Source organism: Hibiscus syriacus, unplaced genomic scaffold (genome assembly GCF_006381635.1).
Source record: "Hibiscus syriacus cultivar Baekdansim isolate YM2019G1 unplaced genomic scaffold, ASM638163v2 tig00110556_pilon, whole genome shotgun sequence".
NCBI classification, from domain to species: domain Eukaryota; kingdom Viridiplantae; phylum Streptophyta; class Magnoliopsida; order Malvales; family Malvaceae; genus Hibiscus; species Hibiscus syriacus.
This window is the reverse complement of record NW_024062779.1, coordinates 2,262,704-2,281,955: the sequence shown is the minus strand read 5'-3', so window position 1 is coordinate 2,281,955 and position 19,252 is coordinate 2,262,704. Positions and strand designations below refer to the sequence as shown.

Sequence of the window (19,252 nt, the reverse complement as noted above, 5' to 3'; positions counted from 1 at the left end):
ACTACCTGGAAATCTGGCATAGGCGTCTACATCATCAAGTCTTATGAACTAATCAAAATAAATAAATAATTATTTTTATATTAAATTAATATCATAAATTTCGAATTAAAAATAATTTTATCTAAGATATAGTCTGATTTGAAATAATAAAGTATTTATCAAGAAGATGCAGTATTTGCATTCGAGCTATGATCCTTAAATGTGAAGCATCAGCAAAGCTGGTCACTTTCTTACAAGAAGTGGTAACTTCCTTAAGCTTAGTAAAGATTGGGAATGATGACCTACTGATAAAAGAATATTGTTATTTAGCGAGGCTTTGGATTCGAGTATTTAAATATCGAAAGTGTGAACTTTAATGTCAAATTGTTTAAAGTTATTTAAACGTATATTATCTTTTATTCGTCCCATTATAAAAAAAAGGAAAAACTTGGGAATAGAAAAAGAAACTTGGATTAGAGGCTGAACTATGTACAAAACGCAGGGGTTTCTTCAATTAAATTGTGCAACAAACTTTGAATCAATCGAAGCCAAGCAATACAAAATGTTTGGTATACTGTTAATCGAATTTTATTTACAGGAGCGTGACTAAGAAGCACATATTGCGCGATGGTGCAGGGCCTCAAAAATAAGGGCTTCGAAAAGAGTATATCTATTATTTGATGTCATTAAGAAGTAAAAAATAGATATAGAGTAGTGGTTAGATCATTGGACCCATAACTTTGTTGATCTTAAGTTCGAATCATTAACAAGTAAATTTTTTTTGGGAAAACAAGTTCAAATTTATACAGGGGCCAAAATAGAGTATATCTATCAATTTTTAAGTTAATAAAATTAGTCTTTTATTATTTCAGAAAAATAAGTTCGAGATCTAAGGGTCCCTTTACAAGAATTTGCACAGGCCTCCAACAACCTAACCACGGCCTCCAATAACCTAGTCACGACTCTGTTTATTTACTCATACTTTTTTTTATAATAGTAATAATAAGTAAAGGCAAAATGGTAACTTTTATCTCGTAGTATACTAATTTATCACTTTCACCCCTATCATTTTCTCATTAATTTAACCTCCGAGTTGCTCAATCACATCATTTTATACACTACTCTTAACTTAAAACCTTAAATTATAAACTCTAACCCTAAACCCTAACCTCACTACCTCTAAACCATAATCCTAAATACTTAACATTAATTAAGGTTTATAATTTAAGGTTTAAGTTAAGAGAATGTTATAGAATGATACAATTAAAAAAATTGAGGCCAAATTGATGCAAAATAAAATAGATGTAAAAATGATAAATTGAATCTACTCTAAGAATAAATGTGATCCTTAAACTATAATTAAATATATGTTGGATGCTCGAATAAATTGGGCTGGCCTGACTTCAAAATGTCTTTGTCCGATATCAGTTTTTCTGGGCCAGACAGATAGCCCGACTGGTGTAGCTCCAACATACATGGAGTTAGGAGGCTTTTTGTTTTGTCTGGCCACAAACACTAGAACCGGGATTCTTTCTTCAAATTTCCTCCGTGATATCACATCTGGATAGAATTCACAAACCGATAAGGCCACCAAAGGATTGAGTGGCTGGTGTCGCTTACCACTCGATAAACAAAAAACACACGAAGCAACCATGACTCCAACGCCCACCACCAAACTAGCCCACCGTCATGGCCATACTCTCTAGCTCTTCTCCCCTTTGGACCCATTCGGCCAAATCCGTCTCTCCAAAACTCACTCCTTACACCGCTACACGCTTTTCTAGACCAAGCAAGCCGAGTTCCATTGTCATGGCTGCTCCTCCTCGGCTACTGCTGCAAAAGTGGCGCCGGCAGTTATTGTCGGCGGTGGGAGAGTGGGAAAGGCGTTGCAAGATATGGGAAAGGGAGATGATTTGTTGGTGAAGAGAGGTGAACTGTGCCGCTTGATTTTGAAGGTCCCATCTTGGTTTGTACTAGGAATGATGATCTCGAGGCTGTGCTCGAGGCCACTCCTAAATCTCGTTGGAACGGTACCTTTACCTGATCATACTCTCTCTTTGCTTTTGTTTAATTAAACAAAAAGGGTTGGTCTTTTATTATGTTTTTGGTTTAATTGTCTATGGATGTTTATAAATAAACCTCTTTTTATTCCTTATAAAACAGTTGAATGATTCAATTGAGTATAATTACATAGCTGAATTACATTTTGATTCCTACTTTATTGATGAATATGATGCATTATTTGGGGAAGTTCTTTTATTATTTCCTCCCTAGTTTGTGCGTCAATGCAATGTGCTTCAGTGCTTCAGTCTATATAGATTTATTATTTATCTGCAACTTTGTTGATTCAATTCAAAATGATTTGATCATCCATTGGGTGTTGATGATGTAGCAGATTTGGTTTTTTTCCAGAATGGCATGCTGGAGCCATGGCTTCAAAGCAAAGGTCTTAATGATGCAGACCAGGTGCTGGCATATTTTGCAGTTTCAAAGCTTGGAGAACCTCCAACGGATGGCAAGACTGACACAAATCCTGAAGGTCTAACTGCAGCTTATGGGAAATGGGCATCTGCCATAGCTACCAGATTGCTTGCTGGTGGCCTCTCTTGCAAGGTACAACATACATTTTTACTATTGTCTTATGTTACTTGGACATGGAGTTCCTGGTGATTTAGATTGTTCATGGTGCCTTCATTTAAGCATGTTTAATGAGTCCCGGTGGATGGTTTTAATAATTAGTCGATTGAAGTGGTATAAATTTGTAGGTTTGGTGACCACATTGGACATCTAAATTTTATCTGTAATTTTCTTCTGTTGTTTATTGAAACAAATATTGTTCTGATCAGGTTCTAGACAAAGAAGCATTTCAGAAGCAGATGTTGGAGAAACTCATATGGATTTGCGCATTCATGCTTGTTGGCGCTCGTCATCCCGGGGCAACGGTAGGCGTTGTCGAGAAGGAATACCGCTCTGAGGTGCAACTTCCTTGTCAATAGTATATGGCTTGGACCATTATTTTTGTTATGCATCTCTAAGTGGATCGTATGAACTGAAAATCCAAGTTTTCAGGTATCAGCCTCATCACAGAGCTTGCATCAGCTGCTGCTGCAGAGAAAGTTATAACGTTTGAAGAGGCTATGGAGGACAGATTATGTGCTTATGCTCGAGCCGTTGCCCATTTCCCAACAGCAGTTAAAGAGGTAAAGGATTGCAGTTTATGATATCGAAAATGCTTTGAAGATCATAATTTTCTTTCTTTCTTTCTAAGTCTGTTGTATTCATATTGATGCAGTTCAAGTGGAGGAATGGATGGTTCTACTCAATCTCGAGAAGGCAATTGCTGACGGAAAAACCGGATCCATGCCCCCTGCATACAGCATGGCTTAAAGAGCTAAAAGTTGTGTAGGATGATGAACTTTAGACTTGTAAGTGTAATCGACGACCGGGTTTATGCTTGTTCGAGTGTGATGTAATCGGAGCTTGTTTTGCTTGCCGTGAAAACTTTCATGTGTATTACATGCAAATCTATAGAATTTTCTACCAAATTTTCTTCAGTCGCTTCGACTCTTCACTATCTTCATGTTTGGTTGGTAACGTATAGATCTTACGTGACAATGACCACATGCTTATGTGATAATATGATGATGAACATAAGATTTTATGTTAGGGAAACAAACTTTTAAAATTTTAAGGAGGGCGAACCCATAAAATTATAGAGGCCGAAAACATATTATCGATAAAAAATACAAAAAAAATCTAACATATGATAATTTAAAATGTTTAAGAACAACCGTTGAATGTTCTCATGCGGTCTCCTCTCTATCCATCCTTCAACATGATTATTATCATGTTGATTCTCCTGAAAAATAAAATATTTACAAGTAGTATCAGGATGCAAAACAACTGTTAAATCAAATTTTTTTTTAAATCTACTAATAATCAGTCAATCTTCTTAAATTTAAATCTAAACGTGGAGTGTCATTCTCAATGTTAACTCCAATACCTTTTAATGTCAAATATCGTAACATACATGTCGCAACCGTCTTTCGGGTGACCCAGAATTAGGCTTCGACTTGAAAAAAATATTAGAGTCGCCACGATCATTTAAAAACAATATTTAGGTTGACCGAACACCATCTTACTGATATGCGTTTTACATAAATATGTCGGATTCGGAAGTCGGTTACAGTCAAAAAGGATTAGCATTCATGAACATCCCTTTCGGTACCATTTAATTGTCGGTTGTCTTAATTGCAAAAATTTAAATTTAAAAATTCAATTTGAATTGCTTACCTTTAATCGATTGAAATTACTAATGAAAAAGTCAAAAAAAGAATGTTAAATTGTAAAATAAAAATAAACAAATAAATATTAAATGAAAGGAGGAAAAAAGGTTTCAAAAATAAATAAATAAATAAAATTATATTAACAGTAAGCATAATTAAAAAAATAAAATAAAATAAAATAATTATTAAAATGGCTAATAAACAAATAATGAAAATGAAATAAAATAAAATTAAAAGAAAAAAATTAAAAGAAAATTCGAATTAAATGATAAATTGAAAGGAAATAAACATTAAAGGCTTAATTGACATTAATTACGGGATGCAAGAAAAAAAAAGTTAGACGGGTTCATTTGTAAAAAAGATAAATTATAAATAGGGATCAAATCGAAACAATTCCAAATTCAGGGGTAAAATTACAACATGTGATCAAAACGAATTACATATCAAAATATGAGGGATTGCAGAAATAATTTAACTATTGGCTAACTATACAGCAGTCCCTCTGTTATAAATAGCCCTAAAACAAAAAATATATCATTTTTACCCATTCACACAAAAAAAAACCTCTCAAACATTCTCAACCCAAGTCCCATCCGATCAAGTGGTCGCCCACGTCCGATGGCACCGCCATCCTATCCACCGCTCTCTCGCCACCCCAAAGCCTAAATCGAAACCCAAATCACCTAAAAAAACCTTGAACGACGTAGATCTAACTCGAAATATTCGGGTTTACCTTTCTAGACGTGTCTTCTCAGCTTCCCGACGATCTCTGCCTCGACGATGCTCCTATGTGTTTTTCGCTTTTATTTTCAATTCTTGGCTGGTGTTTTTTTGTATGTACGTATTGTATATGGCTCGGGCTTTTCTGTGTTAGTTGTGTGGCTTTATTTTTGCTGATATTCTGATGTTTTCATTGTGTTGTTTCGTGTTTTTGGTTCGATCTTCCTGTTTCTTCGTTTGGCTCTGGTGTGGTATTTATATAGCCCCCGATGGGGTTGTTTCCGGCTTTGGCGGGGGTGGTTCCCCTCGACCCCGATTTGCTTAGGTTTGTTGCACGTTTGAATAACCAAAACGGGATGGGTCAGTCCCAGACTGTTCGGCCGGTCTTCAAAACTTTGATTGGCTCACGCGACCGTCGAGCCTTTCCTATGTGGCGCCTTTGCTAATAACGTAACTCTAATTCCTTTGGAATGAATCGGGTCTGCTGGGTCATGCTACTCGGTTGGGCCCTATTTCTGGACCTGGACCAAAAATTAAAATAAAATAAGATCAATAAAATAAATAATAATAATAATATATTATATGTTTTTCAAAAATATTTCCCAAAAACATATAATATATATATTTTCAAAAATATTTTAAAACTATATATATATATATTTTTCAAAATATTTCAAAACTGTTTCAAAAATGTTTTCAAACTATATATATATATGTTTTCAAAAGTATATAATATACATTTTCAAAAATGTTTTTAAAAACTATATATTATATATATGTTTTCAAAATCTTTTCAAAACTGTAATATATATATTTTCGAAATGTTTTCAAAACTATATAATATATATATGTTTTCAAAACTATAATATATATGTATATATATATTTTCAAAAATGTTTTTCAAAACTATATATATATTTTCAAGAATCGTTTAAAAAGTAAGTATTATATGTTTTCAAAACCATTTTCTAAAAGCTATATATATTTTTTTCTTCAAAAACTCTCCTATATACTAAATAAGCCATGGATAGAAATGGGTGTCTACAATACATAATTAATTTTTTTTTTATTTTTTCAATTGAATCAAATTAAATAAAGTTGTTTTTTTAAAAAATGACAATTGAATTTCACTAATAAAATTGGAAGAACGCATAAGTATGCAAAAAACTTACCGAAATCACAAGGAAAATGTCAAAAAATAGAGAAAAACGTGTCACAAGGACAGATTCTTTATTGAAAAGTGGAAAAAACTTAAAAAAAATGCAAATACATAATAAGAAAAATAACAAGAAAAATAATGAATATCGATGGTCAACGACCAATATTAAAATTAATATCGTTGTTAGTTAAATAAAAAACAAAAAAAAGAGAAGAAGACGACACAAAAATATTAATTAAATAAAATTATTAATTAATTAAAAAAGGCATTAAAGTAAATTCCATGTTGCAGCCCCAGCTCCTAATTTTGTGGGAGTGAAAAGCTCTAGTGTCTTATTGTCAGCTCTCTTTTGAGCCGCGCCTCTCATTTATTTGCAGATATCATTATTAACCTTCGTTATCGAATTTAAAAAATTACTATTGCTATTGTAAAAAAAAAAAAAAAACAATACCATTGCTATTGCCCAAAAAGAATTAAAAAAATAGTAGCATCATCAACGTAAATAAATTATAAATACATAAACCTACTTAAATTTTATATTTACGCAGCTTGAAAGAGGGAAAAAAAGATAATTAATTCTCAATGTAAACTTTTTTTTTATAAAAAATTTCAGACCTAATCCCAGAAAAATTAAATCCACTCGCTCCGTACTTTCTCTTTTCGATCTTTTGTTAGTTTGTTGTTTTTTCTCATCGGTCACTCGCGGTATTCAACGCTGCGGGTGAATTTCTCTTCGTACGTGCGATTCAGGCGGTGTTCTGTCACCTTTTTATTTTCCGATCGACGTCATCATCCTTGCGATTCTGGTTATTGCCATCGGAATTCTCGAATCTCCGATCGCATCTGTTCTTGCTTCTGCTTTCAATTTGCACTCCTCTCAGGTTTGTTTTTTAGGGTTTGCATCTTCTACTTGATTGCTTTAGGAAATTAATGTTCTTTTTCATTTATTAACCTAGGGCCAGTTATTTCGTTGTGCTTAATTGTCTAATTAGTATCATTTTTATCTAGGAATTCCCAAATTGGGGATTTTCTTGCTTCATTGATCGATGTTTCCCTAATTTCCATTATTAGCGAATTTCAGTTTCAATGTTGTTAAACAATTGTAAATTTTTTGAATTCAGATTGAATCAGTGAAATTTGGGTTAACTTATTCTATTTTCTTTTATATTTACAGGCAGGGTACATAAGGTACTGATATGCTGTAAAACTTTTGTAGGTGAAATGATAAATAGAGAAGGGGAAAATGAAGGAAGCATGAGTGGTGGTCACTGGCGCGATTTTACAGTGAGATTGTGGAATAAGTTATGCGGTTTTTTCTAGGAGTGGTAGATACTAAGACAAGGTGAAAACGAACAAGGAATATATAGAAATGAATGTGCAGGCGCATATGTCAGGACAGGTACCTAATCAAGGGAGATTACCCCAGCAAAATGGAAGCATGCTCCAGCCGTCCCAGATGCAGAATTTAGGGGTTGCTGGAGGTGCAAGTGCTGGTGGCGTTCTTGGCACTGGGGGTCCTCCTCATAATATGACGAATATGGATCCTGATCTCATGAAAACACGTGATTATATTCGGGGAGAAATGTAAGATCTTGTATAACAATAGTTATGTTTTCTCTGTTATATTAACCGCTTGTATCTGCTAGCTGGTTCATTTTAAATTAAGGAGAAATTTCAAATAAAATATGCCTTAGGCTTTAAGCTGGTGCTGTCTGAGTGCTGTTTAGTACCGATAATTATAATATAAGTGTTTCATTGTTTTCCTTTTGTCTTTGCACATGTACATGTTTGCGGTGTGCATTTGCTGCTGGATTCTCGGTTGCTTGTTAATAATATTCTTTTATAGATGGTGGCTATTTTTGGTTAGTTCTATACCAGTGTAAATTACACTATTAGGTTGGGATATTTGTTTGAATTTGTTTTTCTAGAGCTACTACTAAATATGCATAAAAGTTAGCTTACAAAAGATGTTTTCTTTGAATAATTGTTTGAAATAATTGTCTATTTGTTTGTGTAGGATTTAGATGTCATAATTTAATGAGACTCATAGGGAGGCTTCGCGTGAAGAAAGACTGAAAAGATCTTTTCATTGAAATAGTTGTCTATTTGTTTGTGTAGGATTTAGTTGTATTTACTTAAACTCGTAGGGAGGCTTCTTGTGTGAAGAAAGTCAGAAAAGATCTTTTCTTTGAAATAGTTGTCTATTTGTTTGTGTAGGATTTTTGAGCTTGTAGATAATGTTCGATTTTTTCTAGGTTATACATTGATGTATGCAGCATTCATTTGTTGTTTCAACATACTTAAGGTGCTACTGTCTAGTTCAACACGGAATCCTTCTAGTTCGATTTGAAGTTGTAGAGCTCTCTCTCTATCTATATGCACATGCACGCGTGTAGACATGTAGGAATATGTACTCAAAGAAAATAACAGAAGTGAAAAGAAACCTTGTTTTCCATGCTTCTTAAGGCTTCAGTTAGGTGGGAGAATATGTATGTTATGATCCCATCTTTTGTAATGTACATTGATCCATGTGAATAATTAAATCTTACGCAATGGTATATTATTTTCTGTCATTAATTTAACATAATCATCATTGCTGTTTGGCTTCTATGTCTGATCAATCTATATACCAAGATAGGCTTTCCATCTTATAATTTTTTGTTATTGTATTCATTTGTAGTGCTTGTTTTGGTAAACTAATGCAATTCATAATCTCTTGTTTGCCAGCATTAAGTTTTTAAAATCACGTCAACAACATCCCATTACTGAGGCATCAATGATCAAGTTTCAGGATTTTGCAAGACGTTTGGAAGAAGGTTTATTTAAGATTGCTCGTACGAAGGTTAATGTCCCCCCTTCAAATTACTATGTTTTAAGTAAATATGTTTCTTGACTGATGTTTTTACCCATTCCACTTGTGTGCTTGATGGATTATTATTTGGTACACTGCTAGTGGAAAAAAATCCCCTTCTACAAGTAAGGTTAGAATGATGACACTTGTCACTTGAGGTATATTTAAAAATCTAAAATGTAAACAAATGGGTCACTTGTCAATGGTCTACCACTTCTTGTGGAATTTTTACTTCCTATTCATAGTGTACCTGATAATATTCCGTATATATACACATTTTTATTTCTTGGTTTCTTCCACACTGTAGAAGCACGTCACTTTGCATTCGCCTGTTCACATTTATTTCTATGTGCTACAACTTTCTTAACCCCCAACCTTGAGTTTTAACACTTGAAGCTTGTTTTCTAGGAGGACTATACAAATTTGAGTACTTTAGAGCAACGTTTACAGATTCTAATTAGGGGTAGTAGAAATGTGCACAACCAAAGACACGCACAGATTGTCAATTCAGCATCAGCATCAGTTGGTACAATGATACCAACCCCTGGTATGTCAAGCAGTAGCAATCCTAGCGTCATGGTTACATCTTCTATTGATACATCTATGAGTGCTGCCAATGCAAGCATATCTCCTACGAATGTCAATACAGGAAGTCTCTTGCCTACTGCTAGCATGAATAGTGGTTCTTTTGGTAGATCTGAAGGTACCTTTGCACCTTAGTTTGTTGTACAATTATATTTTAATAGCATTTTCTACCAAGGGTAACAGGCTGGTAATTTTGTAGGAAATATATCTAATGGGTATCAACAGTCAGCTGCAAATTTTCTTATTGCTTCTGGTGGAATGTCATCAAGTGGTGTGCAAAGAATGGCAAGTCAAATGATCCCCACTCCTGGATTTAACAGTAATAACAATGGTAACTGCAACAATAATCAGTCAAATAGTGTTGGTGGGCTATCAACTGTTGAATCAACGATGGCATCTCAGCCACAGCAGCAAAAGAAATATGGTGGTCAAAATAGTCGTATTTTGCACACCCTTGGCAGCCAAATGGGTGGTGGAATCAGGTCTGGTTTGCAGCAAAAAACTTTTGGGTTTTCAAATGGGTCCCTAAATGGTGCATTGGGGATGATGGGCAACAATATGCTAATTGTTAATGAACCAGGAACTTCTGGAGGATATCAGACTACCCCTCGTTTTACTAATTCACCCAAACCTTTGCAGCAAAACTTTGATCAACATCAGCGAACCTTGATGCAAGGTGATCTCATGAACCTTTTCTATGTCTATTTCCTTTTGATTTAGTAACAATGAATCTGAAAATGCAATTTATGTTATTATTGAAACATATGTATTCCTCAAAGAAAGCAAATCTTTTTTTTTGGTGTGGTCAGGTGATGGATATGGAATGAACAGTACTGATTCTTTTGGGTCTGGAAACTTCTATGGCTCTACAACATCTGTTGGATCTATGACAAACTCTCAGAACTCAGATCCTGTTAATTTGCAGTCTATGTCCAGAACAAATTCTTCTCTGATAAGTAATCCATCGAATTTACATGGTGTTCAATTGACTGCCCATATGAAGCCCCAGTCCATGGATCAGTTTGAAAAGATGAATTTCCAACCTTCAGTTTCTTCGAGAGACAATATCGTTCAAGCTAATCAGCTGCAACAGTTTCAGCAGCAACCCCTTCAGTTCCAACAACAGCAGTTTCAGCAACAGCAGCCCCACCATCAGCAAAATCTGCAGCATCAAAATTTGCCGAGTAATAGTGGTTGTAGTCAGTCCCAGATGGCATCTGATATAGGTAGTCAAATGAAGCATGAACCTGGAGTGGAACACCATGATGAGGTTCTACATCAACAAGCCCCTGAACAATATCAGCTACCTGAATTGCAGAGTCAATTCCAGGGGAACCATGCTGAAGAGATCTCTAGTTTGCAGAATATGCATTCATCGCTACCACAAAATTCTCAACAAATGCAACAGATGTTGCACCAACAGCAATTGGTTCCAGAATCTCAAAATGATTATAAACTTTCAGCTGGTGCACCGCCAGAATCAGCCGTGCAGACACAATTGGACCATCACTCACAAGAGCATGTTCAAATGCCAGTGAACATGTCATTTGAGCAGCATGCCCAAGAGGATTTCCAGCAGAGAATATCGGGGCAAGATGAAGCTCAATGTAACAATTTATCTGTGGATGCATCTACTAACAGTCCAGTGGTTGTTCCTAAAAGCTCATCGGATCTTTCAAGTTCAAAGGGTGCTGTCTCCAAATTTGGAAATGGGAGCCATGAAAGGCAATTCCGAAATCAAGTGAGGTGGCTTTTGTTACTTCGCCATGCTCGTAGATGTAATGCCTCTGAGGATAAGTGTGATGGCTATTGCTTTACTGTACGAAAGTTGTTGTCTCATATGGATATGTGCATATCCTCTCCATGTTCATACCCTCGTTGTCATCACTCCAAGATACTGATTCGTCATCACAAGACTTGTAGATATCCTGCATGCCCTGTTTGTGTTCCTGTTAACAATTATGTACAGGCTCAAAAGGCACGTGCCTCGCTTAACTCTACTTCCGTTTTGCCTTCTTCGGATGGTATATCTACTAAAACATATAATGCTGGGGACATTTCAAGTAGATCGACTACTATATCTGCAGCAATTAATACTTCTGTAGACATACAGCCTTCAATAAAACGCATGAAGAGAGAGCAATCTTCACAATATGTTATTACTAAAAGTGAAGGTCCTTTAGTATCAAGTTCTGTTGCTGAAACTCACATATCTCAGGATATCCACCGCCAAGATCACATACATGTTGACAGGCGAATGCCAGTTAAATCTGAGCCTATGGAAGTGAAGACTGAAGTTCCCAAAATTTCTGCTAAAGGTAATCCTGTTATTACTGAGATGAATGATGTCTTAGAAGACATTAGCAAGAAGAAGACTGACTGTGAGCCTACTACACGTGATGAATTTGGTGGTCTTCATAAGCAAGAAAATGCTAAGATTGAGAAGGAACCTGGCTCAGTTAAACAGTCTTCTGAAGGTGCAGCTGGAATTAAGTCTGGGAAACCAAATATAAAGGGGGTATCACTGACTGAACTTTTCACCCCCGAGAAAGTTCGGGAGCATATTAAAGGTCTCAGACAATGGGTTGGCCAGGTATACTTTATTGTAATGCTGTGATTTGTTTCAGACACGGTTCATAGCATTATTTAGATCATTGGTAAGCTGTAGGAACTAGGAGGTGAACACAGATTTTAGCTTACTACTTGTTAGACCAGATATGGACTTGGTGACTGAACATGGTATATTGATGATGGTCAATTGTCTTTAATTTCTTTTACAGAGTAAGGCAAAGGCTGAAAAGCATCAAGCAATGGAGCACTCAATGAGTGAGAACTCCTGTCAGTTATGTGCAGTTGAAAGACTCACTTTTGAACCACCGCCTATTTATTGTAGTCATTGTGGTGGTCGCATTAAGCGAAATGCAACATATTATACAGTGGGTGCCGGTGATACACGGCATTTCTTTTGTATTCCTTGCCATAATGATGCTCGTGGAGATAGCATTGTGGTTGATGGAACTGCCATTCCTAAGGCAAGGCTTGAGAAGAAGAAAAATGATGAAGAGACTGAAGAATGGGTATGTACATAGTAACAATCCAATACATACTTTGTGGTTATTATTACGTTTCAAGGTCATCCTTAACAATCACTCTTATATTTTGTTTTCAATAAAATTTTGCAGTGGGTTCAATGTGACAAGTGTGAGGCTTGGCAACATCAAATTTGTGCTCTATTTAATGGTAGAAGGAATGATGGCGGGCAAGCTGAATATACATGTCCCAATTGCTATATTGCTGAGGTTGAAAGAGGAGAGCGGGAGCCCTTACCTCAGAGTGCTGTTCTGGGGGCCAAAGATTTGCCAAGAACAATCCTCAGCGACCACATAGAGCAGCGATTATTTAAGCGACTGAAACAGGAAAGACAAGAGAGGGCAAAGGTTCAAGGAAAAAGTTATGATGAGGTGATTAATATTCTCACGATGACTGTTGATTCTGTGTTGTATATGCCGATCCTTTTGCTACTTTAACGTAGTTGAAAGATGTTCCGTGTTGCTGAAATTCACGTACATTAAAAAATGGGGAAAAACTAAAATACACGAGAAAGATGCCATGATCAAAAAAGATGCTTGTTCGTAATTATATGCTGAAGAAACAAAGTTGTAGAAGCAATATAAGTTGAATCATATTTTTTGTTGGTGATTGAGCTTTTGGCATGGTGTTTGTTTGTTTGTTTGTGTTCTTTTTGGCATGATTTGGTGAATTTTGAAAACTGGGTTATTGGATCTTTTCAGCTTTTGCCATCTATAGCCAGTTATAGGTCCGATAGCCACAAAGCTTTTCATCTATAGGGGAGAATTTAAACTTACTGATTCCTTCAACGTAGACCCATTAACTTTCTTCTATATATGGGATTTGTCATTTATTATTGTTATTATTGTTGATTTCATTTCTGGTGTTTAAAAGTTTCTTCCGGTGACTTCTCATATACTTTTAGTGCCTGAGGAAATAAGCTTATATCTTTTTATATTGATTGTTTACAGGTTTCTGGTGCTGAGGCACTTGTAGTTAGAGTTGTTTCATCGGTTGACAAAAAGCTGGAAGTAAAGCCACGGTTTCTTGAAATCTTTCAAGAAGAGAATTATCCACTAGAATTTCCATATAAATCAAAGGTATGGGATATTTAGATTAACTAGTTATACAACCTTTTTTTCCATTTTTTGATAGATTGTGTAATATGCTTGTATGCTGAAAATGGCTGTTCAGTTGTAATTATCAAATGCTTATAAGTTATGTTTTTCTCTTTTAGGTAGTTTTATTGTTTCAGAAGATAGAAGGGGTAGAAGTATGCTTGTTTGGCATGTATGTTCAAGAATTTGGGTCAGAATGTGCATTTCCAAATCAGCGCCGTGTTTATCTGTCATATCTAGACTCAGTGAAGTATTTCCGGCCTGAGGTTAAAGCAGTTACTGGAGAGGCTCTCCGTACATTTGTTTACCATGAAATTCTTGTAAGTCCAATTCCAAACTTTTACTGGAAGTTTACTGATAATTATTGTCACAATTTTCATTTTACACATTGTATCAATATCTATTTAGTGGAGATCATTGTCGAAAATATTGGATCTAAACCTTAATTTTTCAGATCGGATACCTTGAATATTGCAAGAAACGTGGTTTTACAAGTTGCTATATATGGGCCTGCCCTCCACTGAAGGGTGAAGATTATATCATATATTGTCATCCAGAAATTCAGAAAACACCAAAATCAGATAAACTGCGAGAATGGTGAGGCAAATAGTCGAGATATATATATTTTTAAACAATTTGCATCACATGCTATATTTATTTTATGAATTCATTATTCTAATGTGCTGGTATGTCTGATGTTGTTTCAGGTATTTAGCAATGTTAAGGAAAGCTTCCAAGGAAAACATTGTAGTTGATCTTACTAATTTATATGATCATTTCTTTGTAACTGTGGGTGAACGTAAGGCAAAGGTAACGGCAGCTAGGCTTCCATATTTTGATGGTGATTACTGGCCTGGGGCCGCTGAAGATCTTATAAATCAACTTTGTCAAGAAGATGGCAGAAAGATGAATAAAAAAGGAACAATAAAAAAGACCATAACTAAAAGGGCTTTGAAAGCATCTGGTCAGTCTGACCTCTCTTCTAACGCATCAAAGGATCTGCTACTGATGCACAAAGTACTTTCTTTTCTTTCAAATGTTTCTGCATTTATTCATTTTTTTTTTCCTATGTAAAGCACTAGGCCAGTAGATGTGGAAGTTACAATCTTGCTATCTTACTGTTGACATTTTTCATATCATGACCCAAGAGATGCTAACTGGTTATGTTACTTTTCCGCTTATTTTTCTCCACTTCAGCTTAGTGAGACCATTTCTCCAATGAAGGAGGATTTTATCATGGTTCATTTGCAGCATTGCTGCACTCATTGCTGTGTTCTTATGGTAGCCGGAAACCGCTGGGTCTGCAATCAGTGCAAGAACTTTCAGATTTGTGATAAGTATGGCTGCTACTTTATTAGCTGTGTATTATTATCTTGTATGGTTGACTTGTCTGTCTGTTTGGTGACCGTGGTATAATATTTATGTAATATTCTAGCAGGCAATGATTTTAGCAGTTAGTTTTGATGAATAGTATATAATTCTGTAGCATGAACAGAACAACTCATTTTTCAATCAGATTTATGTACGAGGAAGGAGTATACTCTCTTTTATTAACATGGTTAAACGTCTCTGTTATAGTGTTTCTATTTTTTATTTTGCAAGTTTGAATCTATGCTAGGGTTCAATCTTTTCTGTATTCTAAAAATGTGTTATATCTGATTCTGTCAGTTATAAGCCCAACTCAGTCATATGCAAATCATATATTATTACTAATTCCATTTGTATGCTAGATATATAGCTATTGGCATTATTTTGACTCAGAATTGGGCTTTACATTCTATATATAATCATTAATTACATTGCTCAGTTTATAAGCATTAGAAATCATGCAAAGCTTTCAATTCTTGGTGCCATGGTGCCACTATTTTAGTGTGGAAAGAAGTCACTGTTGGTTGCTCATGTTGTATGATGGGCTCTCTTGTTTTTTTTTGATAGAAATAGGGTTGGCCTCATTAAAACCCCCCTTCATAACCTCCATGTTACAACAGTAACATGAATGTCATTGGAAGGAGGAAAAGAGTGCCTAATAATTTATTAATATAAGAATAATACAAAGCCAGATCCTAACAAGCTTCTGTTACAACATAACACTTAAAAACCAAACAACCAACAGAAATAAAACCAACTCAGAAACATAACAACCTGAACAATACCCTAATAATCAACCAATTTCTTCTTTAGCTAATATATCCGATTCCTAATTAGCAGCTCTCAAGATATGCCTAATAATTACATCTTTACTCTCCACTAGGGCAGCAATGTCTTTCACCAATGACTGAAACATAGGTGTACTTAAAGCCGGATTTTTTATCCATTTCAGAGCAGTAAGGGAATCCGATTCAAGGATGACCCTTGGACATGAAACCAAAACTATCTCCTGTTAAGTTATTACTAGGAATTTATTGTTGAATTAACCTGGTGTAAGTCTTTAGTAACGGTGCTAGACCGGGTACTGGCCAGCCAGAGTAGAGGTCATTGTAGAGTTGTACAGGGCTGTGTGGGTGGTTATTTCGTTTTTGGTTATTTTGGGATAGTCCCTTGGATGTATCTTATATAATTTTTTATGGTTAATATAATATAAAGGCACTCTTTTCCCTCTTCCGCTGATTGAGGAGCTTCTTTACAAGCTCCTTCAATCAAGAAGGGGGGTTTTAACGAGGCCATCAATTCCTATCAAATTTTTTTTTGTTGAATTAGCCTCTGGTGGGGCTGATGATTTTGGCAGAAGAGTATTCATAACATTGACATGTAGATGTATAAAATTTTCTACCTGGTAGGTAGTTTCTATCACCTGTCTGTCTTTTTTCCCGGACGAAATGTTTTAGAGTGGGTTTATTCTCCACATTTTGAGGAAAAGAAAAATGATCCTTGTGCTCTTAGAAAACTGGTTATATTTCAAATTTCAAGACTCGAGGCCCCTAAATATTAGAAGCCTAATGATGCAATGCATTTTTCTGTTTTTATTTCATTCTGCTTCTGTCTACTATGAGAAAATGTCCTAGATAAATGGATCTGATGTTTGCTTCTTTATCCCTTACAGGTGCTATGAAACAGAGCAGAGGCGTGATGAAAGAGAGAGGCATCCCATCAACCAGAGGGAGAAACATGTTCTCCATCCAGTAAGTTTGTAAGATTATGACAGTAATTTACTTCCAGTATTCATGCCCAATGCTGCATCTGTATGCGGACTTTCTTTTCTTTCCTAATTGAATTTTGCGGAAAATTGTTCTGGTGCAGGTTGAAATTACCAGTGTACCTAAGGATACAAAGGATAAAGATGATATTCTTGAGAGTGAATTCTTTGATACTAGGCAAGCATTTTTGAGTCTTTGTCAAGGGAATCATTATCAGTATGATACCCTAAGGCGGGCTAAACATTCCTCAATGATGGTTCTTTACCATCTACACAATCCCACTGCCCCTGCATTCGTCACAACCTGTAACATATGCCATCTGGACATTGAAACTGGTCAAGGTTGGCGCTGTGAAGTTTGTCCTGATTATGATGTGTGCAACTCCTGTTATCACAAGGATGGGGGCATTAATCATCCTCATAAGTTAACAAATCATCCATCCATCGCTGAACGCGATGCACAGAATAAGGAGGCTAGGCAACTACGGGTTCTGCAGGTAATTTGTTAATAAATTTATTGAACCTTTTTATAATAAAAATATTAACTCTTTGATTAGTTTTGTTTAGAAGTAACTCTTTGATTAGTTGTGTGGATAATCGGGGAAACCCCATCACAACATATATGCATCTATGTTTCTCTGTTTTTCTTGCTGCTCAAGTGTATATATTTAGATATATAAACATCAAATCAAAAAACACCAATGGTGTTCATCTGAAAGTGGCTTTATAACATAGGAACGTTCGACTAAAGAACTCTGTCTAAGTGGATGTCCCAAAGATGCTATTGCACTTTGTGCTTGACTATTGAAATGCTTAACGTAAAGTATTTATGCTTCACAAATATATTATTTTCCTCCTGATTTAGCAACTAGATGCTTGGAAAAATGAGTTTGTGACCATAACGTGGCATATTTTAGATGCATTCTTCTAACAGGTTTGGTTCTTGAAATTTGTAGCTGAGGAAAATGCTTGACCTTTTGGTGCATGCATCACAATGTCGTTCTGCACATTGCCAATACCCGAACTGTCGGAAAGTGAAGGGGCTTTTTCGCCATGGAATACAATGTAAAAAACGTGCTTCTGGTGGCTGTGTACTTTGTAAGAAAATGTGGTATATACTGCAACTTCATTCTCGAGCATGCAAAGAATCTGAGTGCCATGTACCACGTTGCAGGTATCATGTGCCTCTTGCCCCCCTGAGCTGCCATATGTTATGTTTCTTTCTCTGTTTGTGCTAATTGATTTAATCTATAGCTAACATTTTATTTTTTTAAATTTTATTTTTTAAAAAATATTAATGCAGAGATCTTAAGGAGCATTTGAGAAGGCTTCAACAGCAGTCTGATTCACGGCGAAGAGCTGCTGTGATGGAGATGATGAGGCAGAGAGCTGCAGAGGTTGCCGGTAATTCTGGGTAAATATAAATTTGGAGGTTTTGATGGAAAATGCTCCCCCCAAGAAAGGCATGTAGAAAATAGCTTGTGTTGCTCTACTGGTTCGCTTGGCACCGATGGGGAAAACCAGTGGATTTGTTGTAGGCCAGAAGGGTATAGGCATACAAATTGATTATTGATGGCTTGTTAGGGCACAATTATTTCATTCATAGAACACGTGATCTCCTAAAATGAAGTTTTATAAGACCCGATCAGCCTGCAACAGTTGCCTTGGAGGAATGTTGGAGTACAGATGTGTGTCATTGCCCTGATTAGGTTATTGTATTAGTGTGTTTTTGTGTATTCATTGTCATCCTTTTGGTGGCTAATGTGTTAAAATTCTTCTAAATCTGTAGAAATTTCTTTTCTTACATAGGAATGTTGAAGAGAGGGAGCTTAGTTTCAATTTTATTTTTTCGGTTATTGTCTAAGTTTTCCCCTTCGAACATTGACACCCCTTTTCTGTAGAACGGCTTCTTCATGTTTCCAGATGGAAAAATAAGAACCGCATCAATTCTGTGAAATTATGTTATATTAGTTCAATGAACCTGTACTGAAATGGTTAATGCTGTTGGCTTTCCACCAAGAGATTTCGAAAACTTTGTTCAATTAGATGGAGAAATATCAATAATTTAAAGGTAAGGTATATACTCATTCTGGATAAATGAGTCGAAATTTTCAGCCCAAATTAACTTGTGATCCATCTCGTTTGACATAATTTGAAGGCTCTCCTATCCATGGATAGAAATGAGAGGAAGCAAGTGGCTCAACTTGGCGCGCTTATTTGTTCTTACATATTATTGTTATGTGGTTTTCATATATTCTCTTAGTTTTTTTTTCAAATGAATTACTGACATCTGATTTATTGATTAATTAATACAGATTATAAACTGCAGAGGAAAATACACCCTCCCGTCCC

The 19,252-nt window shown here is 35.6% G+C and overlaps 1 protein-coding gene and 1 pseudogene across 2 annotated transcripts; both read left to right on the top strand.

Annotated features, from left to right (window-relative positions):
- Positions 1 to 188: 188 nt before the first annotated feature.
- Positions 189 to 3,533, top strand: LOC120131830 (annotated as a pseudogene).
- A 3,240-nt stretch (positions 3,534 to 6,773) lies between these two features.
- LOC120131316 (histone acetyltransferase HAC1-like) lies at positions 6,774 to 18,788 on the top strand. Of its 2 annotated transcripts, XM_039148329.1 has the most exons (17): positions 6,774 to 7,025; positions 7,361 to 7,728; positions 8,872 to 8,986; positions 9,404 to 9,698; positions 9,780 to 10,256; positions 10,390 to 12,173; positions 12,361 to 12,657; positions 12,763 to 13,041; positions 13,621 to 13,749; positions 13,887 to 14,087; positions 14,222 to 14,364; positions 14,475 to 14,784; positions 14,965 to 15,104; positions 16,808 to 16,886; positions 17,005 to 17,397; positions 17,857 to 18,074; positions 18,204 to 18,318. In XM_039148329.1, the coding sequence occupies exons 2-17, from the start codon at positions 7,514 to 7,516 to the stop codon at positions 18,316 to 18,318; spliced, it is 5,190 nt and encodes a 1,729-aa protein (XP_039004260.1). In that variant the 5' UTR covers positions 6,774 to 7,025; positions 7,361 to 7,513. The 2 variants fall into 2 exon arrangements, with proteins under 2 accessions (XP_039004260.1, XP_039004259.1); XM_039148328.1 differs by lacking the exon at positions 6,774 to 7,025 and having other exon boundaries at positions 7,514 to 7,728; positions 18,204 to 18,788.
- Positions 18,789 to 19,252: the final 464 nt, after the last annotated feature.